The following is a 27,902-nucleotide window of genomic DNA, read 5'->3' on the forward strand; positions in this document are numbered from 1 at the left end:
AGCTGGCAGATCAGCTGCTACCAGGTAGGTGTGCTCAGAAGGAAAGTGGTTGGTGGCGCGATAAGCTCAAGATGTGCTGAATCAGTCCAATGTAGTATGAAGCTCGGTCGGATTAGATGTGCTTAAGCTTCCCCCAATCAATCAACCAGGGACAGATCCTGGGATTGCCAAGGCATATGCAACCAATGGATGTAAATCCAATCTGTGTGTAATAAAGAAGAGTGCGGGAGGCAGGGTCAGGGGTCGTGGGAAGTGACAGTTCACACAGAGTGTCGTACTTGAGTCGCCACAGTCCTGCATTGGCCTGCATGTGCCCTTTAGCAGCATAGAGTAGAATTTGATTAGTAAATTCTCTGATTTGTAAGTTCAAAGATGAGTATGCTGCCCTGTGACTACCACCATCCGGTCCTCCCTACCTTCACTGCAATAACCGCCTTAAATTAAAGTTGGCAGCATGGGTCACCTAGAATTTGTCCCGAAGCAACACAGTTAGAGTTATTGGGTAGTTTATTGTAGGATGTGTGAAGTGACTTTATGGGATGGTGGTCTAGAAGTTGATGTGGGGCATAATTGTGGCACTGTTCCAGACACAGTATGTTTTGTGTGGCTTTCTTCTCAATGTTAGTCACTTTTCATGTTTTTCCCCAATTTCTCTTCTACTTTATGTTGTGTGTGGTTGTGGCGTTGTTTCTTGTCTGGGTCAGGTGAGCGGGACAGATTTTTGCCTATTTTCATGTGAAGAGAGGAGATATTGTATCCTATCTTTAGTTGGATGCTTGGAATGTTCAGGTGTGATGCACAAGGAATGCAATGTGCATGTATGCTGTATGGATGTCAGTGTAGACAGACCTGGGTATGGAAATGATGATTGCACACAGTGGGTGGGTGCTTATCTTTCTTCTGACACTTAATCCTGCAACTGAAGAAAGAAGGCAATTTCCATTTGTAGCAAAACCAGTCAGACTTTATTGGGAATAACATCTTTGGTTGTAAGATCGTCACTTTTGCTTGTAATGCATAGAGGTTCATGCCGCACCTCACTCATGAAGAATAACAAGATGGAAGCCTGTATGGATTAGCTTGTTATCTAATAGCAAATACGAGCTTACTTGTGTGCACAAGCATTCCCATCCAGAGTGTTGCTGTGTCAGATATTTCCCATAAGTCCATGGATTTCCTGGAATGTATTCCGCCTGACTCCAGAGGTGCCTTTTGGATATTATCTGTGTGGTCAGATTCCCTGCCAAATAAAGCCCATGACATGACAATTTTACCGCTAGGTATCTCCAATTGCACCAGAGGTGCCCTGCCTTTTTTTTCCACGGGGAACTAGAGGTTCCTGCCAGATTAGTCTGGATCCTTCCATAAATTCAAGAGTTTTCAGGATCCAGAGGATTACAGGAATCTTTGGCCGTTCCTGGACATGTGCTTGTGCTACCCTCAATTCATAGATGCATGCTATCTTATCACTTCCCCCTAAACCTCTGCATCTTGCCTGTTGTCACCCCGTGGTCCACTTCCTCTGGACTTTTGGTAGTTTAACCTCCTTGAACCTGAGAATGTTCTCCTTTTCCTCTTCTGTCTTTTGGACTTTGGAGGTTTTCTCCCCTTCATTTGGATCTGTGATGCTCTCACTCTTACTCTTGTTTCACTGGCCATTGTCTGGTCTCATCACTTCCTCTGTCCCTGGGTTGGTTGCATCTCTCTCTTCTCTTCGACTGGACTTTCGTTCTTCTCTCCGCTTCCTCCTTTCCCCTCAACCTTAGCTGATCGCACATCTCGGTCCTATGAACGACTGCCACATTTTTTTCGCTGAATGGCAAAAAACAAAACATGTCGCCAATTTATTTTACCACAAACAGCTGGGGAACACCTGCATGCCTCATCTACCCCCCCCCACATTGTATACCTTACTCCAACATACCATATACATGTTTGTGGTAAAAAATAACAAGCCACAAGAAATACAGCACAATCAAATTCGGCAAAGTTGCCATTCGGCAAAGGTGAGCTAGGCCCAGTTCTCTCCTTCGCTCTTGGCTGGTTTAACCCATTCCTCCTCCCTTTTCATCCATTTCTCCGCCCTCCTTGAACATCAGCTCTTCTCACTCCTTCCTCAGCTTCCCCGTACCTCGAGTTATCTCGCCTCTTCCTCCTAGACCCTAGGCCTTAAATGGTCTCAGCTCTTCCCTTGGACCTTGTCTGATCTCCCCTCCTCCACTTCTCCTTGTCCTCAGCCAGTCTCATGGCATTCTCCTCATCCATAGGTGGTCACTGTGGCAGTGTACAGCTTCTTCCTCGCCTGCCTGATTGGACGCCAGTTTCTGAACCCTGAGAAGGGCTACCCAGGCCATGAGCTGGACCTCTACGTGCCCGTTTTCACACTCCTGCAATTCTTCTTCTACGCTGGATGGTTGAAGGTGAGTTTGGAAAATGATCGCACCCACATGCTCCAAAACCTCCCGCTCTCCCCCGTACCATTCCTGGTCTGGACAGCTTCATGGAGCTAGGTGAGAAGGAAAGGGCTTCTGTTTTATTCTCTGGAGAAGATTGTTTGACCATCATCAAAGCAAGTGGTATCGTTAAAAAGGAGAAAATAAAAGACGAAAAAAGCCAAACACATGTTTAGGTGTGGTGGTGTGATCCTTCCTTCTTTATACGGGGACTGCGGGTGGGTTTGTGGACAGAGCCGAGTCGCAGAAGAGAATCACGCCAATCAGCTATCACACTGCGCTTTACTGGCAGGGTTCTCTCTCAACACCCCTACACAGTACAGTACACACATAAATAACTTCCTAAACCAGGGCCTTATTTATAGCACCTACAAGCATTGTGTGTAAAGAGATGCTATGCAAATGCATGGGCTGACCCCATGTGCTAAGGCTGTGCTGCTTAGTGAACACCAGATGACCTCAAATAATGAGTGAGGGCTTCAGTGAGTGGAATAAGCTTTAGAAAAACATTTAATTTCATTCGATACAGCCTAACTTAGAGGATTCGATTCGATCCTGTGGAGTAAATGCAGATGTCTGCATGGACACCATTTTATCCCAATGCAAGGATGGTCATTTTGGGGGCAGCCAAAGTCTATTTGTTTATTGTGTGTTTTTTTTTCGACTTATGGACTGGTTGGCTGTGTGTTAACATTCCTGAATTGTGAAACTGTGTATGTCGTCACTGGAGTCTCATTGGGCGCCCTTCCTCGATTGTGATAACAGATCTCTCTCCTTAGGGGCAGTGTGGTGTGCAGAATGTAAAAGAGGAGGACCTGTGTCTAGGAGACAACGAATGACAGAAGTGGAGAACCAATGACTGTGTTGATAATGGCAGAATTTGACAGTTTGGACTGGCAGCGAGGTCCCTTTGAGGGGAAAGGGTGGGTGTGGCCTGATTAGAACAGTTTCGGTTTCAGGTAGGGGAGAATCTGAATATGACCCAGGACTAGTGACATTTGCCTTGAGACAGCTCCAGCGGCCTCCTCCTCTGGGCAGGGTTGGAGTTACCCAACTTGCTCTGGCATTGTATTGGTCACAGTCCCTCTATTAAACCCCTCAAGAGAAACACTGCCTGATGACAAGCCCAGTTACAGCTCCTGTCCAGACCTTGGTGCCAGAGAGCGGCCAGTCTTCATTGACAGACTGACTGGAACATAAGGGAATGAGTGGACTTATTTAGGGCCAGTGTTAGGAGTTAGTTTGTCGCATTATGCCCTGTGTTTAGTTTTAGGGGAAATTGAGGGGAGGAAATCTGAAATGGGAAAGGAGGTGGGGGCGGTGAACTTGGTGATCAAGAAATCTATGCGCGACCAACTCGTTTGGTCATTAGAGTGGAAGAAAGTTGAAGGTTCATCATTTTGGGTTTACAAATGATTGGTTATCATTCCAAGGGAATTTGTGCTTGCTTCTCTTTTTAATGGAAGCATACCCAAAGACCCTTAGACATAGGCCCAAAACACCTGTAAACAAACACACTGGACAGCTCAGGGCAGTGGGGAACCTGGCATAGCAGTGTGACTGGCCAGCATCAGAGGGCCCCACCAAGGGAACTACAGAGAATCTGCTACATCAGTGTTTGGCAAATGGGAGACAGATGCTTGGATACAGAGAGAGAGGAGGCAGTTGAGGCAAAGCAGAAGGAGGATGTGTAGAGAGCATTGAAAGAGGTGGTTGGAGAGAAGAGGGAAAGGACGAGAGGGAGGCAACAAGAGGATTAATGTGATAGGAGGAAGCATCACAGTGAGAGTTGGGAGGAGGAGAGAGGAGAGAGCAGAGACTGGAGAAAGAAGGCGAGAAGAAGAGATGGGGTGGGAAATAAGAGAATCAAGCACTGGACACATTATAAGGCGATTGGAAGAAACATCAAGGAAGAGGAAAAGGAGACTATCAGAACAGAGGTTTGGAGAGATCAAGGAAAGGTGGGGAATGTGAAGTAGGAGGTTGGAAAAAGTCCTAAGGGGCAGGAGATGGAAATGTCGAAGAGGAGGTGGGAAGGAGTTATAATGAACAGGGCAGAGGAACTATCCAGGGCGAGATGGAAGAGAGTAATAAAGAGGAAGATAAGGAGAACATCAAGGAAGACGGTGTAGGTAAAGATAAGAAAGAGCTGAGGGGAGGAAAGGGCACGTGCACCAGCTTTGAGGTCCTTTGTGAGGGAGTTTCAATACAATGGCAAATGAATTAGTTATTCCTTGGGTTTTAGATCAGGGTGCCCTACCTACTTGGGCCTCTAAAGGTGCATGGAGGGCACCTCCAGAACTGCATCTCTTGCTTTCTTATCTGCTGTTTCACTGGGCCATCAGCTCTCTGTGGCGGGGGAATATGAAGCCGCCTGGTGTGTGTGTGTGTGGGGGGGGGTCAAGTTGCTCTGCTTCCTTTTTGGACTCCCCGGCTCTCTCCCAACCCACCTCTGCTACGGTGCTCCCTCTGCTTGGATCAAGGGTGGCTGTGGCACTCTCGTGTTCACCGAGTCCTTTACGCCTGCTGCTGCACCAGCTGGTCCACCTCTAGGCAAGTCTTAAGTCGAAGAGAGAGTGAGTTGAGAGGAGGTGGCAGTGCGAGCATGTGGCGTAGCATCAAGGAGGAGGAAGAAATACAGAGCAGAGAGAGGAGAATAATAGAGGTACCCTTAGGTAAGAGAACATTGCAACCTGCTGAGGAAGTAAGTGAGCACAGGGTGCTGGGGACTAGAGCCTGGGGAGAGCTCAAGATGGGCAGCTGAAGAAAGTATTAAAGCCAGGCCTGCAAAGAGAGTTAGGCAGCAACACTCTTGGTAGAAGCTCTGGAGACATGTTCACCATCAACCAGTCGAGTTTCTGCCCTGCACAGTCCTATTGTGCAGGCGCACGCAGCCCAGAGACCCAGGAGGCAGGGCTGTGCCGAAGTCTAGAACGGGAGGCAGAGGACCTGAATCTACAGCTCAAGAAGGCAGGAAGGAGGTATGGGGACTCTTAAATTCCCCAAGAGTGTAAGTGACTGAGAATTGGAAAACTCTCCGGGGAAGGGAACCATGACTGAAAACCGCTAAACCCATTGGCTTGAAAGTGTTCAGATCCAGGAAGAAGCCATCCTTTTATTTTCCAAACATTTTTTATATTTCATTATTTGGACCAACCCCGTAAACATCCCTTGTTTAGCCTTATTTTCCATCTCTGTCTATTGTTGATCTTATTCAGCTTCATGACGAATCTCAAACTCTAGTAGATTATCACATCCATAGCCACAGCAGCTAGCTGAAAATACTCAACAAAATACATTCTCCACCTCCACTCTCAGCCTGCTAAAGCCCTTATCTCCAGCTACTGTGCAGGCACAGCTACAGCGCCACCTCCTTGTGGGACTACCCCTCTTCTCCTTCTCTCTCCTACCTTATCCCCACCTATTGCCTATGCAAAGGCTTTCCCTCTATGCACCTCCAATCATTCTTCACATTCCTTCTTTTGGTCTTCCAGTGCATCCCAGGGATGGCCCTTCCTTGTCTAGCTAACTCTCTATCCTACAACACCCCTTCTAGAACCCTAAAAGCCCAAGCCCTCTTCAGCCTGACCACATTCCATGCCCCCAAAATGTAAAGCAAACACATGTATATATGATAAATGACAGTGACCTAGCCCACATGCTGTGACTATTGTAATATAATTTGTCTTCCCATGTTTCCAGTCCCCCTCAAGCCCCCACCTTCAGGTGGGTGTTCCACCTCCATTCTGCTACTCCCCTCTGTATAGCACCTGGTGACAGTCCCTTTTATAAAGTGCTTCTAGTTGAAGCATTGTTATCTCTATCACATAAAAAGAAATCATTGAAATATTAACAAAGGTCATATGTCCACATTGGATAAGTGTTCAAAGAGGAAGGATGCCGGTGGGAACTTAGTTTTAGTTACAAATATAATTACGGGCGGCTACCGAGATTGCTCTGACTGTAGTATAGGGACAGGGAGTATTTATTTGTTTATTTATTTCCTTGGAACAAGAAGGGTTACGCTTTTATGTTTACGTTCCTTTGATTTTAGGACAATACTCAGATGCTTTTCATGAGAAGAAAGTTGACCGCAGTAGACTTTGCTTTCTCTTCCATTGATTCCCACAGTGTAACATGGGATCCAAAATGAGGTGTATGTGTGGAATTAATGGAGGCTGGTTAGTCTGTAGTCCAATGGATGTGTGACTTCAGCTGAGCTGTGGACTCACTGAAGTTGGTGGGCCCATAGTCCAATGAGCCTTTTGGCCTCATTTCACACTTGCGGGGTCACAGTCCAATGAGTGCCTGAGCTTAAATTAAACTAGTGAGCCCATATTCTAGTGTGTGTAGGCCTCAGCCCTATACCCCAGTGTGTGTGGATTTCATCGAAGTCTATGAGCCTACGGTGCAGTGAGTATGTGGACATTGAAGCTTGTAGGAATGTAGGTCAACAGGAGTGCAGACATCAATGAGCTACTCGGGCCTGCTCTGCTGCAAGGTTCAGCCCCTAGTCCACTGAGTCGATACCTGCTATTGGGTCTGGCTTTTTGCTGATGTACTTCCTGTAATGAAAGGCATCTGCTTGTTGCATCCTAGATTTCCCCTAATGCCCTCAGATTTTCCTCTGATGGTTTCCTGTCTCTGCATTTCAGGCTCTGCTCCAAATCCGCGGAGACCTGTTCCTGTTTCTCTTTCATTGTCGTGATGCCCTGTGCTGTCTGTGTCTTAGACTTGCTTCAGATGCCTGGTCTTCTGCCCCACCCTGGGCATCTGACTATGTGTTTCAGGCTCTGCCCTTGTTTCCTACTACTCTTTTTCAGGTGGATGCCTGTTTTTTGTGTCTCTGACCCTGTGGTTTGCCTCTGATCGATATTGTTCCTTGTAGTTCTGGATTTTTCCAGCAGCTCGAGGTCGTCCTCTTGTGAATGCCTCTCCCTCGTGTCCCCAGCTCTGCCCATAAGATCTATGTTCTTCCTTTGATGGATACCTCTCCCTCGTGTCCCCAGCTCTGCCCATAAGATCTATGCTCTTCCTTTGATGGATACCTCTCCCTCGTGTCCCCAGCTCTGCCCATAAGATCTATGCTCTTCCTTTGATGGATACCTCTCCTTTGTGTCTCCAGCTCTGCCCATAAGATCTATGCTCTTCCTTTGATGGATACCTCTCCCTCGTGTCCGCAGCTCTGCCCATAAGATCTATGCTCTTCCTTTGATGGATACCTCTCCTTTGTGTCTCCAGCTCTGCCCATAAGATCTATTCTCTTCCTTTGATGGATACCTCTCCCTCGTGTCCCCAGCTCTGCCCATAAGATCTATGCTCTTCCTTTGATGGATACCTCTCCCTCGTGTCCCCAGCTCTGCCCATAAGATCTATGCTCTTCCTTTGATGGATACCTCTCCTTTGTGTCTCCAGCTTTGGCCCATAAGATCTATGCTCTTCCTTTGATGGATACCTCTCCTTTGTGTCTCCAGCTTTGGCCCATAAGATCTATGCTCTTCCTTTGATGGATACCTCTCCCTCGTGTCCCCAGCTCTGCCCATAAGATCTATGCTCTTCCTTTGATGGATACCTCTCCTTTGTGTCTCCAGCTCTGCCCATAAGATCTATGCTCTTCCTTTGATGGATACCTCTCCTTTGTGTCTCCAGCTCTGCCCATAAGATCTATGCTCTTCCTTTGATGGATACCTCTCCTTTGTGTCTCCAGCTCTGCCCATAAGATCTATGCTCTTCCTTTGATGGATACCTCTCCTTTGTGTCTCCAGCTCTGCCCATAAGATCTATGCTCTTCCTTTGATGGATACCTCTCCCTCGTGTCCCCAGCTCTGCCCATAAGATCTATGCTCTTCCTTTGATGGATACCTCTCCCTCGTGTCCCCAGCTCTGCCCATAAGATCTATGCTCTTCCTTTGATGGATACTTCTCCCTCGTGTCCCCAGCTCTGCCCATAAGATCTATGCTCTTCCTTTGATGGATACCTCTCCCTCGTGTCCCCAGCTCTGCCCATAAGATCTATGCTCTTCCTTTGATGGATACCTCTCCTTTGTGTCTCCAGCTCTGCCCATAAGATCTATGCTCTTCCTTTGATGGATACCTCTCCTTTGTGTCTCCAGCTCTGCCCATAAGATCTATGCTCTTCCTTTGATGGATACCTCTCCCTCGTGTCCCCAGCTCTGCCCATAAGATCTATGCTCTTCCTTTGATGGATACCTCTCCCTCGTGTCCCCAGCTCTGCCCATAAGATCTATGCTCTTCCTTTGATGGATACCTCTCCTTTGTGTCCCCAGCTCTGCCCATAAGATCTATGCTCTTCCTTTGATGGATACCTCTCCTTTGTGTCTCCACCTCTGCCCATAAGATCTATGATCTTCCTTTGATGGATACCTCTCCTTTGTGTCTCCAGCTTTGGCCCATAAGATCTATGCTCTTCCTTTGATGGATACCTCTCCTTTGTGTCTCCAGCTTTGGCCCATAAGATCTATGCTCTTCCTTTGATGGATACCTCTCCCTCGTGTCCCCAGCTCTGCCCATAAGATCTATGCTCTTCCTTTGATGGATACCTCTCCTTTGTGGCTCCAGCTTTGGCCCATAAGATCTATGCTCTTCCTTTGATGGATACCTCTCCCTCGTGTCCCCAGCTTTGGCCATAAGATCTATGCTCTTCCTTTGATGGATACCTCTCCTTTGTGTCTCCAGCTCTGCCCATAAGATCTATGCTCTTCCTTTGATGGATACCTCTCCCTCGTGTCCCCAGCTCTGTCCATAAGATCTATGCTCTTCCTTTGATGGATACCTCTCCTTTGTGTCTCCAGCTTTGGCCCATAAGATCTATGCTCTTCCTTTGATGGATACCTCTCCTTTGTGTCTCCAGCTCTGCCCATAAGATCTATGCTCTTCCTTTGATGGATACCTCTCCTTTGTGTCTCCAGCTCTGTCCATAAGATCTATGCTCTTCCTTTGATGGATACCTCTCCCTCGTGTCCCCAGCTCTGCCCAAAAGATCTATGCTCTTCCTTTGATGGATACCTCTCCCTCGTGTCCCCAGCTCTGCCCATAAGATCTATGCTCTTCCTTTGATGGATACCTCTCCTTTGTGTCCCCAGCTCTGCCCATAAGATCTATGCTCTTCCTTTGATGGATACCTCTCCTTTGTGTCTCCACCTCTGGCCATAAGATCTATGGTCTTCCTTTGATGGATAACTCTCCTTTGTGTCTCCAGCTTTGGCCCATAAGATCTATGCTCTTCCTTTGATGGATACCTCTCCTTTGTGTCTCCAGCTTTGGCCCATAAGATCTATGCTCTTCCTTTGATGGATACCTCTCCCTCGTGTCCCCAGCTCTGCCCATAAGATCTATGCTCTTCCTTTGATGGATACCTCTCCTTTGTGTCTCCAGCTTTGGCCCATAAGATCTATGCTCTTCCTTTGATGGATACCTCTCCCTCGTGTCCCCAGCTTTGGCCATAAGATCTATGCTCTTCCTTTGATGGATACCTCTCCTTTGTGTCTCCAGCTCTGCCCATAAGATCTATGCTCTTCCTTTGATGGATACCTCTCCCTCGTGTCCCCAGCTCTGTCCATAAGATCTATGCTCTTCCTTTGATGGATACCTCTCCTTTGTGTCTCCAGCTTTGGCCCATAAGATCTATGCTCTTCCTTTGATGGATACCTCTCCTTTGTCTCCCCAGCTCTGCCCATAAGATCTATGCTCTTCCTTTGATGGATACCTCTCCTTTGTGTCTCCAGCTTTGGCCCATAAGATCTATGCTCTTCCTTTGATGGATACCTCTCCTTTGTGTCTCCAGCTTTGGCCTTGCTCTTCTTTTGATGGAGTAATCAATTCATCCGCCACTGACTTTACCCTGATGCCATGTTATCAGCCTCCGAAGAGGACACATTTTATCTGTCACTGGTTTTGCGCTGGTACCCTTTGTTCTGATTCTCCTAGATACCTGTACCCTGATCTCTGAAATTATTCTGATGCCATGTTGTCTTCCTCTCCTGGACATCTATTTCTGTTTTCAGACTTTTTCACTGGTGCCCCATGTTCTTACTGTGGTGGATGCCTGGAAATGTGTCTCAGGCTTTGCTCTGATCTCCTGTGTGCTTTCTATCATAATTTCAAGTACTCACCATCTTTGTTTCCCAGTGTATTCCCCTAATGATGAGATCAGAGTTTTGTCTTTGTTTGCAGATCTGCTGATTGACACATGTCGGGTGTTTATTTTGCAGGTTGCTGAGCAACTCATCAACCCCTTCGGAGAAGATGATGATGACTTTGAGACTAACTGGCTAATTGACCGAAACCTGCAGGTAACTACCATTAATGGACACATTATCTTGTAAACGTGTGACCTGACTGGAAACCCTTATACCTGTTCCTCATTTGGCGACACGTATAATACTTGCTCCTGATTGTATCCCTTTACAACACTTGCTTAGGAAACTCCCCTAGTCCCTATTGATGTTTGAGAGTATTGAAATATCCTCTACTAATTGCGAGTGTCTCTCGGTACCCGTTCCTGATTTGAAGATTCTTCGAATATCTGCACTTTATAGGGATGTTCACAATACCTATGTCAGATTCAAAACATTTTCCAAGAACTATTCTTAATTGGGAAACTCGAGCAATACCTATTCCACATTGATGGGATCACCCATTCCTGTTCAGATTGAGAAAAGTCTTATGATATCCACCTCCGATTGCAAGACATTTGCAAGACTTTTGCAATCCATACTCTTGAGTGGGAAATTCTTACAATACCTGCTCCTGATCTGTCAAAGATTATACATTAAAATTGAGTTGGAACTGCACCTTAAGTAGGGGAAAACAGAATATTTAAGAAACCTCGGGAGCAACAATCATACATAAGTAAGCTATGCATAATTAGCACAGGTCATTTAGGGATGCAATGAATGCAAACAAAAAACAGAGTAGGCTGAGCAGAACATGAGGGATATTTGGAGGAAGGGGCCTGCAAGGTGTAGTAAACCTGGATGCAAGAGTCTCTGAAAGGGGACAAACCAGCAATAGATTATAGCAGCAATGTTCAGAAAGCAACTTTGGCCACTAGAAAGAAATGGAAATGAAAACCCTTGGAACCTTGGGCAGCATCTACCATTGGACAATCTGCAGGCTATAGGAGAGAGTATAGCCATCTGATCTTGTATAGCCATCTGATCTTGTATAGCCATCTGATCGTGTATAGCCATCTGATCGTGTATAGCCATCTGATTGTGTATAGCCACCTGATCGTATATATCCATCTGATTGTATAGCCATTCGATCTTGTATAGCCATCTGATCTTGTATAGCTCTCAGCCTATCTGCCGCTTCTTCTGCCTTGCTATGCCTAACAAAGACTTGCCACCACTTTCTGAGATGTATTACATTGCAACTTAGTCCTACAGGCACCATGTACTTTACTGCAGCTTACTGAAACAAATGGCACACCCACATGTGCAATAGGCTGCTCGCGGCTGCCATAGCCTTCACTATTGCAACATTGCCCAATCACCCTGGATCCTAGTCATGCATGACCACCACCATCCATATCAAAGATCTGGAAGTGACCGTAAGAGCTTGGACACACCCTTTCCACCTCCTCACATACCTCCCAGGGTAACCAGCTGCAATGCAAGCTGCCTATGTCCTTCAGGCCAATTCCAGAACTGCAGCATCAGTTTTCATGGCAACATTCAATTTAACATCAAATAAATACCATTGTTAATGCATTCTACCATTTACATCTTCACTCCAATACATTAACAAATAATCTCACCACCAGCCTATTTCCTTTGTGGCAATTCCAGAACGGCAGCTTCAGTTTTTCATGTAAAAGTACAATTTAAATATCACTTTTAATCCATTCTACCATTCCCACCTTATCTCCCATACATACAAAAATCATCTTTGCACCAATCATATATTCCTCTTCATGTGCACTTCTCAAACAGCGAAGGTGATAGGCACTTTTGAGGAGGAGTCATAACAGCTTTATCCACCCAACCTTTGGCCGTACCCAGCATTAAAGGGCCTGTGATGAAGTCCCATGCCTACCCGCGTTGGCAAATCGCGGGGTTGCAAAGGGGATTATTATCGACAAAAGCGACATAATGCTGAACCCGAGGAAGATCCTCCAGCTATTCCCACCACGCCATGTGCTTGTCACATCGCAACTGTAGATGCTCCTGTCCCTTTAAGGAAATCAAGGAGCACTCAGAGTGTGATCACTGGAGAGAGGACCACCCACGCAGGTACTAGCCACTCTCAAGTCCCACCTAATAACTGGAAGTCCCCCTCGGGGTGGGATCCACCAACCACTCCATATATGACTTACCTAAAGAAGAAGAGGACGTTGGGAACTCCAAGATGGCAGACACAGTTCTTGAATGTTTATATATCTATTTATATTTAGGAAGGAGCAATACTCTTTTGATCACAAAAGACCGTGCAATAGATAAGGGATCAGATTTGACGGGAAGCAGTGAGCTTCTTACAATGGTGTGACATTCTGACCAGGTTGTGGAGGAAGGTAAGTGGAGCAGTGACCAGAGACAATACATGGGTGGACTTATTGATATTGATATTGATAGTTTATTTGTATAGCGCCTGAACACACATGTGTTTCAAAGCGCTTCAAGAAAAGGGAGGGAGCAGGGAAAAAAAATACAATGACATTCTTACAAGGCCTTGAGACATTCTGAATGTGAAATTAACTATCGTACTAGGCCTGACGACATTTCAGATAGTGCAAGAGCTTTGACAATGATAAGGAGGGTAGGGAGGGAGGGGGAGGTAGGAGATGAGACAATGACTATCATAGTAGGCCTGACTACATATCTGGTTGTGCAGGGGAATGACAAATGGTGAGGGAAGTGGGGGAGAAGGGAGGAGAGGAACAAAACAAGCAGCTATCGTACTAGGCCTGACAACATTTCTGGTAGTGCTGGAGATTGACAAAAGGTGGAGGGGGGAGGAACAAAACAAGTGACTATCGTACTAGGCCTGACTAAATTTCTGGTAGGGCTGGATATTGTCAAAAGGTGAAGGAGAGGGGGGGTGGGAGGAACAAACAAGCAATTATCATATTAGGTTTGACGACAATTGTGATAGGGTAAGTGCATAGAATATAGCGAGGAAAGGAGAGAGGGAAAAGACAGGAAGAGGAAGAGAAGCCTAAGAAGCAGTGAGTGTGGTGAGAGGAAGAAGCAAACCTGGAAAAATATACAGTGTTCTGAGAGCACATAAGCAGGTGGAGAGAGCACATCAAGTTGCGGAGGTCAGTATTGAACACATAATGTTGCAAGATATCAGCAAGTGCAAGCCTGGATTCAAGTCATAGATGGGCACAACATGACTCATGGTCACCATGATTATGTGATGCTTAAGGAAGTCCAGCAAGAGAACGACAAGATTAGAAATGGGTGAACCAACATGAGTCATATGAGTCCATAAGTCAAATCAAAGCATCAGCAATTGAGACGTCCTAGGTGCTGGATGGGTGAAGCTGCACTGTTCACTGTTGTGCTGACCTTAGTAAATCTGTTTTGGTTGAAATGGAAGCCCACCTGAGGGTTTAAAAAGACTTCCCGCTTGTGTACTTATTCACCAAGTATTATTGCTTGGTCTGTGTTGTACATGGGACTTGTCAACTAAATGGCATTAACAGAGAATAAAGGGAACGGTTAGCACCAGGTCCTTATCAGGAAGCCATGATGGTTGTCCGCACCTGTTTTAGGTTTTATACAGGTTGCCTAATGTAGTATCTGCTTTTCAGATGGTCTGGGAAGGGTCTGTGTAGTGTTTTCACATATCTGACCTGGTGGCAATAGCCAGCCAATGAGCCAGAGAAAAAAGACCTGGCATACAAACAGATGGCGAATTAACAAGGGGGATCCTGGGAGTCTCTCTGCCAGATTTTAGCCCTGGTTACAAGAGCCTTACCCAGATTCTTTAGCTCACTATCTTTTACAGAGGAGAAATATCCAAAACATATCAGTCTTTGTCCTGCTCTGGGGCAGTCCAGCACTGAAATGCTAGGCAATTCTCCTCTGAACAAGAGTACCAACAGCAACCTCAGACCCGTGTATTGGTTTGGTTGGACCTCATCAGTAGGGTGGAGCTGTGCCTCTCTATGAATAGTGAGCAAGGGGTCCACGTCTGGATTCCCCTAGTAACTTAGGGTGAGACCCAAAGCTACTTAAAATATGCAAATTAACAAGGGGGGTCCTGGGAGTCTCTCTGCCAGACATTAGTCCTGGTTACAAGAGCCTTACCCAGATTCTTTAGCTCACTATCTTTCACAGAGGAGAAATATCCAAAACATATCAGTCTTTGTCCTGCCCTGAGGCAGTCCAGCACCAAAATGCTAGGCAATTCTCCTCTGAACAAGAGTACCAATAGCAACCCCAGACACTTGTAGACTGATATGTTTTGAATAATATGAGCCGAGCACCCTGCCCTGTGTACAGCACACTACTGGCCTGAGAAAGAGCATTCCGCTTCAAGCAGAAAGCACCACACTCTGGCCTGAGAAAGCTCATCCTGGTTACAGATGAAGTTATAGTTCTGACCTAAAAGTTGTCCTGTTTCCAACCCAGGGGATGATGTTCTGTCACCTTTCTCCTCAGGTGTCTCTGCTGGCTGTGGACGAAATGCACCAGAACCTGCCATTGCTGGAGAAGGACCTTTACTGGAATGATTCTGACCCTCAGCCCCCCTACACAGCCGCCACTGTCGAGCACAAGCGACCCTCCTTCCTGGGCTCTACCTTCGACATAAGGTATGGCCGGGGTTATATAAGAGGGCGGGAGGGGGTGGGGGCTTGATGGGATAGAACACCCCTGCTGAGGGGTCGCTGAGAGCATTGCATGCCCTGGTTAATCCTGTGGGTGTCCTGGTCATGAGGGTATGAACCCTTTGTCATTCCTGGTGGCACAAAGAGAGGGCGGTGGCCCGAGTTCTTGTGGCAGTCACACCTCGGGCCTCACAGAAAGGAACTTCCAGCCTAGGGTGACACTTCAGCTGAGTTGGTGGAATTTATTTTACATTTATAAAGCGCTCACACAGCCCGCAGGCATCGAGGCGCTGTTACAGGAATTGTTAGTTTTTCTTAGTTGTGTTTTTTCTTTGTCTTAGTTACGTATTTATAACGCGCTTAAACACTCAGAGCTTTCTAAGCGCGGACCCGGGGATCGAACCTGTTGTTGCTTTGTGTCGTCTTGCTTCCAAGACGCGCACGCTGCCGCTGTGCTATCCTCCCGAGAATGGAGATCCGCTCTATTCTCACCCCAAATATCTCTAAAGGCTGTCATTTTCACCCCCAGAGTTAAGTCGGGAGTTTCTCAGTAACTCCCCATCTCTACTTTGGTATTTCCACATCTGGTGCTTCGCCCCCCCCACCCCAGCCCCCCACTTGCTAGACTGAACATTAAAGTGAAGATACTTGCACTCGCTTCATAGGCGTCAATCAATTTCTGGCCACCTTTTGGGGTTATTTATTACACATTTTTTAAAGCACGAACAAGGTAAAAAGGATCAGAATGCTGTACGTAATATGTATATAATAAATAACAAACAGATTTCTAAAATCTGTTTAAGAGCAAAGCAGTACAAGAAGCCTTAGAAAAGATGCCATACATTTAAAATAAAACAGACTTCCATAGCCGAGGTTTGTAATACTTTCCGAAAACTCAAATACTCTGGGATTGTTCGTATGTCAACGGGCAGAGAATTCCAGTGAGTGACAGTGACAACAGAGCAAGATCTTTTCGTAGTAAACACGGGCCTCCATTGACAGACCTCCAAATGCAGAGGCACGGCTGCGAAGACCCTTAGATCCATTAGAGATCTTGCATTTTCCTTCCTACAGGTAGGATGGATGGGCTAAACGAGAATGCCCTGAGCCCTGCCTCACGTGTCTCGGTGTCAGTTCTTGAAGCCTCAAAAAAAAAACAGGGTTGGGGTGATAGTTTTCCATCTGTCTAGCGGTGCCCATATCAGTGGCAACTGGGCGAGGTGTTGAAGGGCGGGCGGGTGGGGGTTTGGGGGGCAGGGTGAGTGCGTTTACATAAGGCGTGTGGGCCGTTGCATTTTTTTACTTACACACTAATGTCTGTTTGTGCATAGGTTGCCTCCATATGGACAGGTGCCTGTACATTCTAATTACACTCATGCGGGTCTGCACACGGGTTTGCTACAAGTTGATGGGTGCTTCCAGACCACAATTGAATAATGTCTCTGCAAGCTGAGACTGCAAGCTAGTGCACATCTGTGCATTACCTGGCTACCCACTGATGCAAGCATCTAAACATGCTGACTACAGGTTAATGCGGGTCTGTGCCCGGACTAACTGGACATTGCTTAGATCTGTCTGTGCACGTGCTTTTGGATTGCTGTTATTGTGTCTGTGTAGGCAGTGTTCATGCGTGCCTGCGCATGCTCGCGTGGTATTGCTGTACCCCCTTCTAACACACCTTTGCATCTTTTGCAGTATGCACAAAGAGGAGATGGAGTTCCAGCCTCTGGAGAAGATCAACGAGCACGAAGAGGCAAACCACTCCACGCCATTCCTGGGGCACCTGGGCCGCTTCCTGGGGGTGCAGTCCCCCAGCATTCCACGGTCCGGCTCCAAGATGAACCTGCTGCTCCGGCGCCAGCAGGGGACCCTACCACACTTCCCCCACTACCTCTACAAGGATGTGTCCTGTTACGGCGTGGGCAAGAACGGCCTGGCCAACGGGCCCTCTTCTGCCCCCGCTCAGGGAGACCTGTACGAGGGCGACGATATCGACACGCGTGATTTTGATGCTTTCATGTCGACACCATTCTATGAGCGTCCAGGCTTCTACAGTGCCCCACAGACCCCAGTCAGCACAGCGCCCCTGATGTTCCCACCAAGGCACCATGGGCGCAGGAAAACCCCAACTCTAGCCAGCATCTGTAAATACAACTCTGCCAACATGTCACCCGCCACAGCCAGCGAAAAGGACAGGAGCCAGAGCTCCCTGGGGTCTGGAGCCAGAGAAAGCGTTGCCTGGGAAGTAGAGAAGGGTATAGTCCAGGATACCACCGTGGTCAATGTGGAAGAGAGACATACCGTGGCCACGGAGACCGCATCCCTGCAGGCCACTAGCTATAGACACTTCACCAAAGCATTGGACAGCCCCAGGCTTACACCACGTGAGGAGCCTCCAGGGGTGGAGAGGAAGGGAGGCCCACAGCTGTGTCTGTCCCCAAAGAGAGGTCTTCTGGCCCGCCGATACCCTAATTTGACATTGGAGAATGAAGCCCTTACGCCCACTTTCAGCCCAGATCCCGCCGGTGGACGGCAGACACCAGGCATGAACACACCCACTGCCAGCCCCGTCTTTTCATTCTCTTTCACACCCGTGACATCCCCGTTGCTTCAGAGAGCACACTTTGCAAACACCTGTGTGGGCACGGTGTCACCTTTAGCCAGCCAGGCGACCGGAGAGGTACCCAGAACCCCAAATACTATCAAGGGTAACAAGAACGAGCGGGGAGCACAATGCTCATCACCTGAAGACTCTGGAATTTCCCTGGCTGATGGAGATTTTGCTGGCCTGATGGAGGTCATTATGGAGGCTGGTGAAAACTATCCAGACGATGGAAAACCAGAGAGGCACTGCTCCGATTGCTGATTGGTCCAGGACAAAGGACTAAAAATGCCTGCGTGGCCCTTCAGACAAACATGCTGTGAATTGAACCAGCAATTTCTTTGTACGAAAGGCAGAAGCACTTTCCAGTTTACTACAGAATGCAGGCCAAGGAGACCAACTTAAGGAAGACGCGGCCTGTTGATGAGGACCAAACCGTAGAACTTTCGAAAGCGAAGACTGTGTTTTGGAAAAAGACAGTCAAGGGGCCCATGACATCCGGCACGCATTGGAATATGGGCTGTGGCAGTACCAACATACATTAGCAGCAGGGGACTGATTCTAGAACACCAAGCCACTGGGCAGGACAGTGGGCCGTCCCCAGCTAACCAACTGTTCTTGGGTGAAACCGGACTTCATTAAGTGGGATTCTTGAAGCGGAATAAGGTAGTCAACTACTCCAGGACATTGGTAGACTTCTACCAACCAAATCTGGCATGAAATAGGCCAATTGAGGTAGTCAGAGGCCTTCTTTATCCCAAGTAGTTGGAAGATTCAGGCAATAGAAGAGCTTCTTTCACCAGAACCTGGTGATTTATGTACATAGAAACCTGTTATTGGGCTGCATCAAAGCTCAGAACTGCATTGGCTATCTCTGAAGGATGGGGCAGAAGAATCACTGGTCAAAGAAAGCATACAGGTCCTGTGCACCATCTCACAGCAAAGCTGGTGGGCAAAGGTGAACCACTGAAACACACACACACACCCATTCTGAGGTGATAGCCCAGGATTTCTTTGCAGGGATCTATTGAAGATTACACAGTACACGTAAATACCACACGCTCAATGCTCTGTTGTTCTGTACACAGAGAGGTCCAACGATAACATCCACAGAGTCCTTTTCTGCTGCATGTGCACAAGGGGGATAAGATGGCAGGCAGGCAGAGCCAAAGTTACTTCTGAAAGGGGGAGCATTCACCTTAAATGGTACCACCCTGGAGGGTGTGTAGAGTTGGGTTTTAGAAAGTCTGGGGTGAAGGGATCAAGAGAGAAATTTCAGGCATACTGCCCAAGGTTCACTAGAGTGTGGGCAAAGAGGCGCCCGTAGAAGTAATTCATGGTACAGCTACCATGGCGGCTCTAGGATAGTTACCAGTTATGGGCAGGCCTATGCCCTCAGACTGTACACTATTCCGCTGATATGCATTGAGAGGATGGGGTCATGGGATAGACTGTCTGGGCAAGTGATAAAGGTTCATAATGTCTAACGAACACAGGCGTTACCAGGTAAGTGGCTGTGGAGAACACAATCCTACACAATCATGTACTGATGGCACAGCGTTAATTTGTCAAAATGAACTAAGCACCTTCTAACTGAGCGACATACAATAAACATTACCTCTATAGAACTTTTACGACAGAGAAATATTACAAATACAAACGCATAACTGTACCAATTTCAATAATAAAAGCAACAAGAAGCTAAAACCACTAGAAATCACGCTTTGGGAACCAATTCTACAATGCAGGATGGATGAGGGGAAACAAGTGGACTTTGAGGGCATTGCAAAAAATCTGAGGGAAAGGGAGAAAAATAATGGGGGGTGGGGGGCGGGCGCAAAGCTTTCCAAGCACAGGGTGTGGCAACAGACAAGCATGGTCAGGATTACAGGCATATTTAAGTAGCAAAGAATTCATTTCAAAATATCGGAATTGCGTGTAATCCTGGAATGTTTGCCTAAAACCAGCAAAGGGAAACTGTACTCCTGGCTTCTAGCACCTCAACAGACACTGCTAACTCAGAGCCCAGTGCAAATGTAACCTCAAGCAAGTAAGACCCCACGAAGCACTTCCATGCAGGGGAAGGTATCTCACAAATACTCCAGCACCAACCTACGAGGCTGTAATCATAATAGTCCCTCACGTGTTCCTCAGGAAAGCATGTGCGCACAACTTGGTGACTCACACCCCAAGCACTACCTCAGGAGACCCTGTACGTAACCACGATAGAAGACATTGACCTGTACCCATGACAGCATCTCATGTACCGTGCAATTATGAGGCGACATGGTACCTCATGTCCTGTACGACATTCATTCATGACACTGGGCCTTATTACATCTTTACCGGTATCATGGCGGTAAATATGGCAGTATACAGGCAAATTACAGCATTCGGTCTGCGGTATTACCGCTGGATCACGAGTGCCAGGTTAACAGTGTTAATCCCCATTCATGGAGTCCCATTAGACTGCACGGGGGATTTGTTGGTATTAGCGGTGCCTGTAACACCAGCGATTTATGCCAATAGGGTGTCGGAGTTACCTCCAGCTCTTAGCTTGTAGTTGGCCGGTGCAGAGACATGGTGGCATACATTAATACTGGCACGTCAATTCTGCACCGGCCAACATGTAATGAGACCCACTGTTTTAGATAAGGCCAGTTGTAAGGCAGAAATACTCACTTACATCGCTACCAGAAGAGCACACTAGATTGGCCTTACAAGCAGAAAATATGTCCTGATTGGCTTGGGGTGTAAAACATCACTTGGCCTAGGCTGCAAACATCTGTGCGCAAAGCCTACTCATACGTACTCTAGCACAGTCACAGAAGACACATTATTACACCAACTCACTAGCACTTTAAGTACCACTGTGCTCATAAAATATTCACCCAGAGCCACCTCAGGAGAGACTGTGCTCATGACACTTGGACATATATGTTTCCCAGCACCACTACCTGAACGTGTACTCCTTGCAGTTATCCTTGACCTCAGGAGGCAGTCTACAGCATACAACCCCACCTCCCACCGCAGTACCTCAGACAGCATTCAGGTTAAGTTGCCTCACATGTACCACAGCACTGCTATACAGTATACTCATTACATGGTGCCTTACAAATACCACCCAGCACAGGGACACTGCACACAATACAGTGCATCATACATACCTCAGTACAAAAGCATCCTCTCTCGCACTACCCGTGCCAGGCTGGCACCTATTTCCTCCAAGAGGCTAACTCAACTTGTCCTCATGTGGACCCATTTGCCCCAGAGACAGTAAAGGGTTTAGCATCCTGTCTATCTATCCCCTCTCTTTGGGGAAAAATAAATAACTTTGGCTCTGCAAGCTCCATCCTTCTTTTCCTCCTCTGCCCAGGACCGACTGAACATGCAAAGCGCCCGTTTAAACATAATATGGGGGAGGGGCATGCCTGGATGTGGTGCAGATTGTTTTTCAAGTGTATAAAGGCAGTGGAAAGCTGTATGTAGAGTTTGTGTGGGAGCAGTTTCTGCTGGTGCACACACCTGAGCACACAAACAATAAAACATCAGGAATGGGATGAACTCTTGGAAAATTAGCTGTTTTGTTTCTCAAACTTCACAACACGTGTGGTGCTGGATTACAGGTCTCCTAGATCAATAGAATGCCAACAATGTGTGCTTCTGTTTTCTTGCAGAGGCGTTGAAGGGACTTTCTATTAAGACCCTGATGGCCTCGTGCAGCAAAAGCCAAGATAAACCAACAATAAAGGGGACGCAGAGAATCCCAGGGGAAATATTCATTCTCCTCTGCACTGCAGCGCAAAGAAAAGCAGCCAGCAGCGGAGCTGACCCCCCAGATGACTGGATAAGAAACATGTCTTAAACCTCATCAGTCACATGCTTTGGGGCTCCACTTCAGGCGAAATGCCTTGACACGGGCACTGTCTCATCTCTCACTGTTGGCTCCCAATGCAACATGGTAACTGATCAAATTTCCCTTCCTTGAGTCCAAATCTCTTCATGGACCACGCCACCTGGCGGACGCTGTGTCCCTTTATTCACCCACCTTGCACCCTGAGCTCTCAGACCATGCTCAGACTGTCAGTGCCATGTACTGCTTCCGCTCCTTTATCCCTTTCGGTTCTCACGCACTGAACTCCTACCACCAACAACACTGCCATTTAACAAGCCTGTGAAACTGCTCACAAACAGGCTTGTGGATCCATAGTCGTATAGCAACATACTCCCTCTACACCACACCTCCAACCCAGGAACTCTTGGGCACATAATGGAAAGAGCCATACATGTGCAATGTTTCATGCTCTTCTTTCCATAAGGACCATATTCTGCTCGCTAATCATTAGCATGTATCAGGAACTAACTCCATGAAGGCTCTTAGCCAATCCGAGGACTCAGAATGGTATGGGCCTGCAGTCAGAGCGCTGGTATGTGCCTGGCACGTTCTGCAATCCCTCATCTTCCCAGCACATCCCACCCCCACCCTCCCCCCCCACCTCCCGCGGTTTCTGACACTACCTGACCGCCTCAGCCCCTTCACCACCATGTAACTCGAATGGCTGCACATGAAGAAAAAAAAAGGTAGCCATCTTTTTTCCTTTTTTCATTGTTTATTTACTTGCAAAACTGCCAGGATGCTCTAGACTTGCCTTTTCACAACAAAAATGGCAATAAGTACCCGGCATGGTAGACTGGCACTTATCTACAGGAGTTAATTAAAATGCACATCTCATTGCTACACATGCACTCTCGTCCAGGAACACTGTTCCTTTGGAACCGTGGTTCTCACCCTCAGCAGACAATGCCTCATAGGTACCCCGGTCTTATGAGGGATTTTCAGAAACAGCACTGGTGTAGGTTCAAAGAGGCCATCTTAATGAGGATAGCTCAGGGGCAAGGCGCTCGCCTTTGAAGCAAGGTGATGCGGAACAAGCACAGGTTCAATCCCCGGGTCCGCACTTAGAAACCTCTGGGTATTAAGCATGTTATAAATAACCAATTGTAATTAATGGATAACCAAGCGCTTTTCACATTTGCTCTAACACATCGCTCTCTGGGTAGCCTAGGCAGAGCAGTCATGTAAAGAATCAAGGCCCCTTGCAGCCTCCAAAAAGTGTGGCTGAGCCGGGGCCCCTCGGTCCCACCACACCACAGCGGGACACATTATCCCGCCACAGCCGCGATGGGATATACGCCTGCCATTTTCAAGTCAAGCAAGCGTCGCTCAAACTGGAGGTTTGAGCGACGCTCTGGTTGGCTGGCACTTGTAACTTCCTCTTGAGACCCATCGCGTAAGGTGTCACAAGAAGAAGTTACTGTCCTTTTGTTTCCCCACCCCACCTCACCACTCCCCAGTTCACTGAGGCGTCTTTGGCCCTCTGCGAACCTGGGGACTATATGGCTTGAAAAGTATACAATTCAAGCCATCTTTTATAAAGCTTTGCCAGCGGACAAAGACGCCTCGGGCTTTGTCCGTCGTCAAAGCTTTATAAAAGATGGCTTGAAGTGTTTACTTTTCAAGCCATCTTTTATAAACATAGAAATATGTTACATATTTCGATGTTTTAAAAAAATGACTTGAAAAGTACGCAAGCCATAGTAAGGTACGCACACAAATATACAAGTGCTATGTTTGTGTGCGTACCTTACTATGGTTTGTGTACTTTTCAAGCCACACCCAAATAAGGGCCACCCCCCTCAATTTCTTACCCCACTTAAAGCCCTGCACACAGACTTATTTACACATATAGTTACACAACAGGTAGCCCTCAAAGGGGCACTATACAACACATTACCATTACACACAGTTATAAGCGATAATGTAGAGCAACAGTACCTTTTTTAAATAAAGTAAAAAAGAGATCAAAGCAAGTAACAACAATGGGGCCAATTACCAGTTTGGAGCTAAATCAGTAAATCCACTGGTTTAACACCAAAATTGTTTACTGTGCCCATTGGGGATTGCCAAGGGGGTTACAAGTGGTTTTATGGCAGTGTAAATACCCATTTTTGGGGTCAATAGAATTCAATGGGGATATTTGCTGGATTTACAGCGAGCAGTAATTTTGCATGGTAAGTCCATTGATTTTTGGCTAGGAATTTTGTGCTGTGGTAAAAGCAACTGTAAATCCATTACCGCTAAAATGTGTCACGGAATTACTGCCACTTTTTTACTACACTGCAAAGCGCATAATGAGGCACAAAATGCCTTAAAAGTCTGCTACCTCAAAAGAGGCTCAAGCAGCCGTTCCCTAGCCCGGCATGTATGCCAAATGTGAAACAATTGTTCACAGGTAAGTACCTAGAAAGGGCTTGAGGAAGTCACAAAGTCCCCCTTCAGCAAGCAACTGGCCAAATCCAGCAGGTACGGTGTTAAGATTTTGAAAGCACACTTTCAGATTAGAAGTTTCCCCAAAGAGAAGGAGGTAACTTCCAGTTTCAGCTCACTGAGAGGACCCCAGAAAGGGACTTGCGACAAGGTCTGCACCACCAACGGCCAAAAAGGTTAGTTACTAACGATTAAATGATAGCCCCACTGAATCCCTATGAGGTAAGGGGGCACCAAAAGGAGTAAATACACTGTGCCCCTGAACCCGAATTGACAAAACTACCAGTCAAGGTGAGTAGTAATCGTTGGGGGCAACTACTCACACCGTGGGCCTGGGTCCCGGTGGTCCAGTGGTTGCAGGTGCAGAGGTCAAGTTTGGCTCAGTTTTGGGTCTGGTTAGCAAGAGTTCTGATCTCCTGATGCAGATGAGGTTCCAAAGATGCACCAGCTGGACTGGACTGGCTAACTTTGAAGACATCCACTGTGATTACCATGATGCATGACCCCTCCACCCCCACAGGATTGTACTGGAGGAATACGTTGGCGAGGTGAGCCCAGTCAGGGTCAGCCAAGTCCAGATCTGGATGGAAGTGAAGCCCAGGTTACAGACAGGCCCTTCCTCACAGAAGAGAACAGCTGCTGCAGGAAAATAGTTCCGGGCCCACAAGCCAAGGAACTGCCAAGTGTCAGGCTTCCAGGCAAGATGGTGCCAGGTGCAATGAAGAAGCCCCTTCAGTCAATTGCCAGCCTCTGGGATGCTTAAGGGGCACTTCTAAAGTGCACCAATGGCAGGAAAACAGTACAGGACATGAGGCTAGTAAGGCCCACCAGTTTAGGGAAGGAAGACATTGTCGAAAATCCTCCACGGTCGCTGAAGATCCAGAGGTCCCCTGGTGGCTGGCCTTTGCAATGCTTGTTCCTGCAGCGGCAGCCCTTTGGCTCGTCTTTACAATATCTTGTTTATGTGCAATCTTGCTTCCACTGGGCGACCTCCAAAATGGCTCCATGCCATCTCCTATCTAAAATCTGAGCTGCGGGATGCCCCAGCCCACAAATCGGAATGATCTGTGCCATTCAACATGTAGTTGCGGACCAAACATGGACAGCCAGCTGCCTCCCAAATTCCCAATAAAAGACATCGCCTATCTGACCAGACAGTCCCCATCTCAGTTTCAACCACTCCCAGGCAAAAAGAGCACTGATCAGAACTCCAACTCTGGGCTCTGTAAAAACAGAGCTTTAAATGGGCCAGGGCTAGCCCAGGCAGAGCACCGGAAGTCCACAAAAACTGCTGCTCTGCCAGGGTGCTACCAGGGCTTCCTGTCTCAACATGCACCACGTGTGATTTTCTTTCCAATCCACACATTCAGACTTATTGGGGTGCTGCCAGGGCTTCCTGTCCCTTTGGTTGCAGTACGCAAGAGGGACTGTGCAGGGCTGTCAGAAAGGGGTGTCAGGCTGACAAACTGCCCAGGGCCTCGTAGGGCGCAGGGAGCCCTTCTGTTCTTTTGAGCACACACATTACAGAGGGGCATCACTTTATTGCTGGCACCATCAGGCTGTTATCCTGCACCCCCTTGGGCCATTAGCACCTCACTGCCCTAGAGTAGGGACAAAAGAAGCATGATTACAGCACCTCTCATGTCCCTCACTATACGCTGCACACTAAGATCAAGGCTCGCCGCCTTTAGCTCTGCTGCTGCTGGAAGTAAATGGTCATCAGCCTCATTGCTGTCTGTGCTCCATCTCCCGCCCAGTTCTTTCTCTAGACTTGAGGCAGAAGTGTGTCCCAGAGGACATATTCCTGACTGTTGCCACAACTATGGTTGGATCTGGTCAACTGATCCTATGATGGGTTCTGTGTTCACTGTAGTACAGCCAGTTGACACATTGATTGTAGCACAGTTTGTGTAGACTTCGTAGCTTTCTCTGGGGGATATATGAATTAGATTCAATAATCGAAGATGAAATTGATAGGGAAAAGATTCCTTCTTCAAATAATCCAAATCAGGAAGGTTGGTAAACGTCTTTAATGATAAACAGCAAAGCAGCAAAGGGACATCAAACAGGACAGTTCATCACGAGAAAATCCCAAAATGAGCTTACCCCTCCACAAAACACGGCAGTTCCTATACCTTTCTAGACACGCTGGATCCTATGAGAGAGGCTCGCCAGAAGTGAATAAAAAGGTCCCCCCGAAACCACAGTGGGAGCAGTGTTGGGGACACCTAATAAGTCAATAACCCTCTATCATGTATAGGACTAAGAATGATATCAGTTCATTTAATGTGAGAAAAATATTTATCTTGGACTTTTGCCTACAAATAGAAACATTCAAAAGGAATGCACAAGACATTTTTATAACAAAAACTTTGCATAGCAGATGTTGTAAAATGTAATCTGCAAACATCACAAGTATATTTAAATTACAATCAACAGTTCATCAGTGCAAACATAAAGCCAGAAAGAGTCAACCCCAGATAATCTTTACATCTAAATAAAACTAATACAAATTGATGTATGAAATAGCCAAAAAAAGACTCCATGGATAAAGACATTATGGTACAGGGGTCTGCAATATTGCATCGGGGCAATTTCGTCCATGCGTTTCTGGCATTCCCTTCATTGGGAAGGCAGACCCTCTATCTTTCTAGAAAATCTGTCCTCCAGAATATTCACCATCCGCAGTAACTCTATGCTAAAATAGCACTCTAGCGCTGCCAGCAGAATCTCTCCACTAGTGCCGTAACCTGCAGCGTCCTGTACATCAGAATGAGGAATGCATCCATGGTCCAGTTCCATGGGTAGCCTGATCATGATAATGGCGGCAAACTCCCCAGGTGGGACCAGAAGTGCTCATTAAGACAAACCTAGGGAGTGAATGGACAGCGTTCTGCCAATCTCACAAACTTCAAAGAAGACCCATCGTTCTGTCATCACTTTAGCACTCTTGTAAAGTGGCACCAAGGAGATAAACAGCCGTGGTTCCCTACACGCCCACGTAAGCCCTATATTTAAAAATGGCTTAAGAGCAGAGCCTTCTAATTATAGGCCCATAGCCCTTCTCGGTGTTATGGGAAAAATCTATGCAGCATTACTACTGAAAAGGCTGACCCGGTGGCTGGAAATCAGTGCCCTTCAAGGCAAATTCCAAGCCGGATTTGTAAAAGGCCTAGCAACGGCCCCTCCGGCTTTTATTATCTCTCTGCTGAAAGCCAAAATGCTGACCTCAAACAACAAATTGCAACTGGCTTTCGTGGATTTCTTGAAGACTTTCGATAGCCTCAATAGAAACCGACTTTGGCGCAAATTTGAGGAGAAAGATTGTCCCGCTGACCTACTAGAACAATTTCTGGGCCTTTATTCGAGCACCTCCATCAGAGTTCGCCTCAACACGGCAGGCCACCTGAGTGACGAAATTCAAACCTATAGAGGAGTAAAGCAGGGATGTGCACCCTGTCCCCAGCCCTATATAACTTTTACATCTAAGATCTAGGTGCGCATATGGCCATAATCCGCTGCTTCCCGCCGAGATTGGGAACAATGAAAATACCCCATCTACTTTATGCGGACGATCTTGTCCTTTTGGATTTTACCGAAATTGGCCTGCAAAGCCAACTAGAGGGACTTCAAAGATATGCAGAGATAAACAACTTGGAAATCAACACCAAAAAACGAAAATCTTGGTTCTGAAAAAGGGCAGTGCTGGAACAAAGAAAG

At 47.1% G+C, this 27,902-nt stretch overlaps 1 protein-coding gene across 1 annotated transcript in view; it reads left to right on the plus strand.

Annotated features, from left to right (window-relative positions):
• The window catches only part of BEST1 (bestrophin 1), a 168,236-nt gene extending 148,579 nt beyond the window's left edge, over positions 1-19,657 (plus strand). Inside the window, exons 7-10 of the mRNA XM_069623899.1 lie at positions 2,268-2,420; positions 10,685-10,765; positions 15,086-15,237; positions 16,948-19,657. Coding sequence (XP_069480000.1) covers positions 2,268-2,420; positions 10,685-10,765; positions 15,086-15,237; positions 16,948-18,118 — 1,557 coding nt within the window. The 3' untranslated portion in view covers positions 18,119-19,657. The remainder of the gene's footprint in view (positions 1-2,267; positions 2,421-10,684; positions 10,766-15,085; positions 15,238-16,947) is intronic.
• The last annotated feature ends 8,245 nt before the right edge of the window (positions 19,658-27,902 follow it).

This window comes from Ambystoma mexicanum, chromosome 11 (genome assembly GCF_040938575.1).
Source record: "Ambystoma mexicanum isolate Mex_15411 chromosome 11, UKY_AmexF1_1, whole genome shotgun sequence".
Classification (NCBI taxonomy): Eukaryota; Metazoa; Chordata; class Amphibia; order Caudata; family Ambystomatidae; genus Ambystoma; species Ambystoma mexicanum.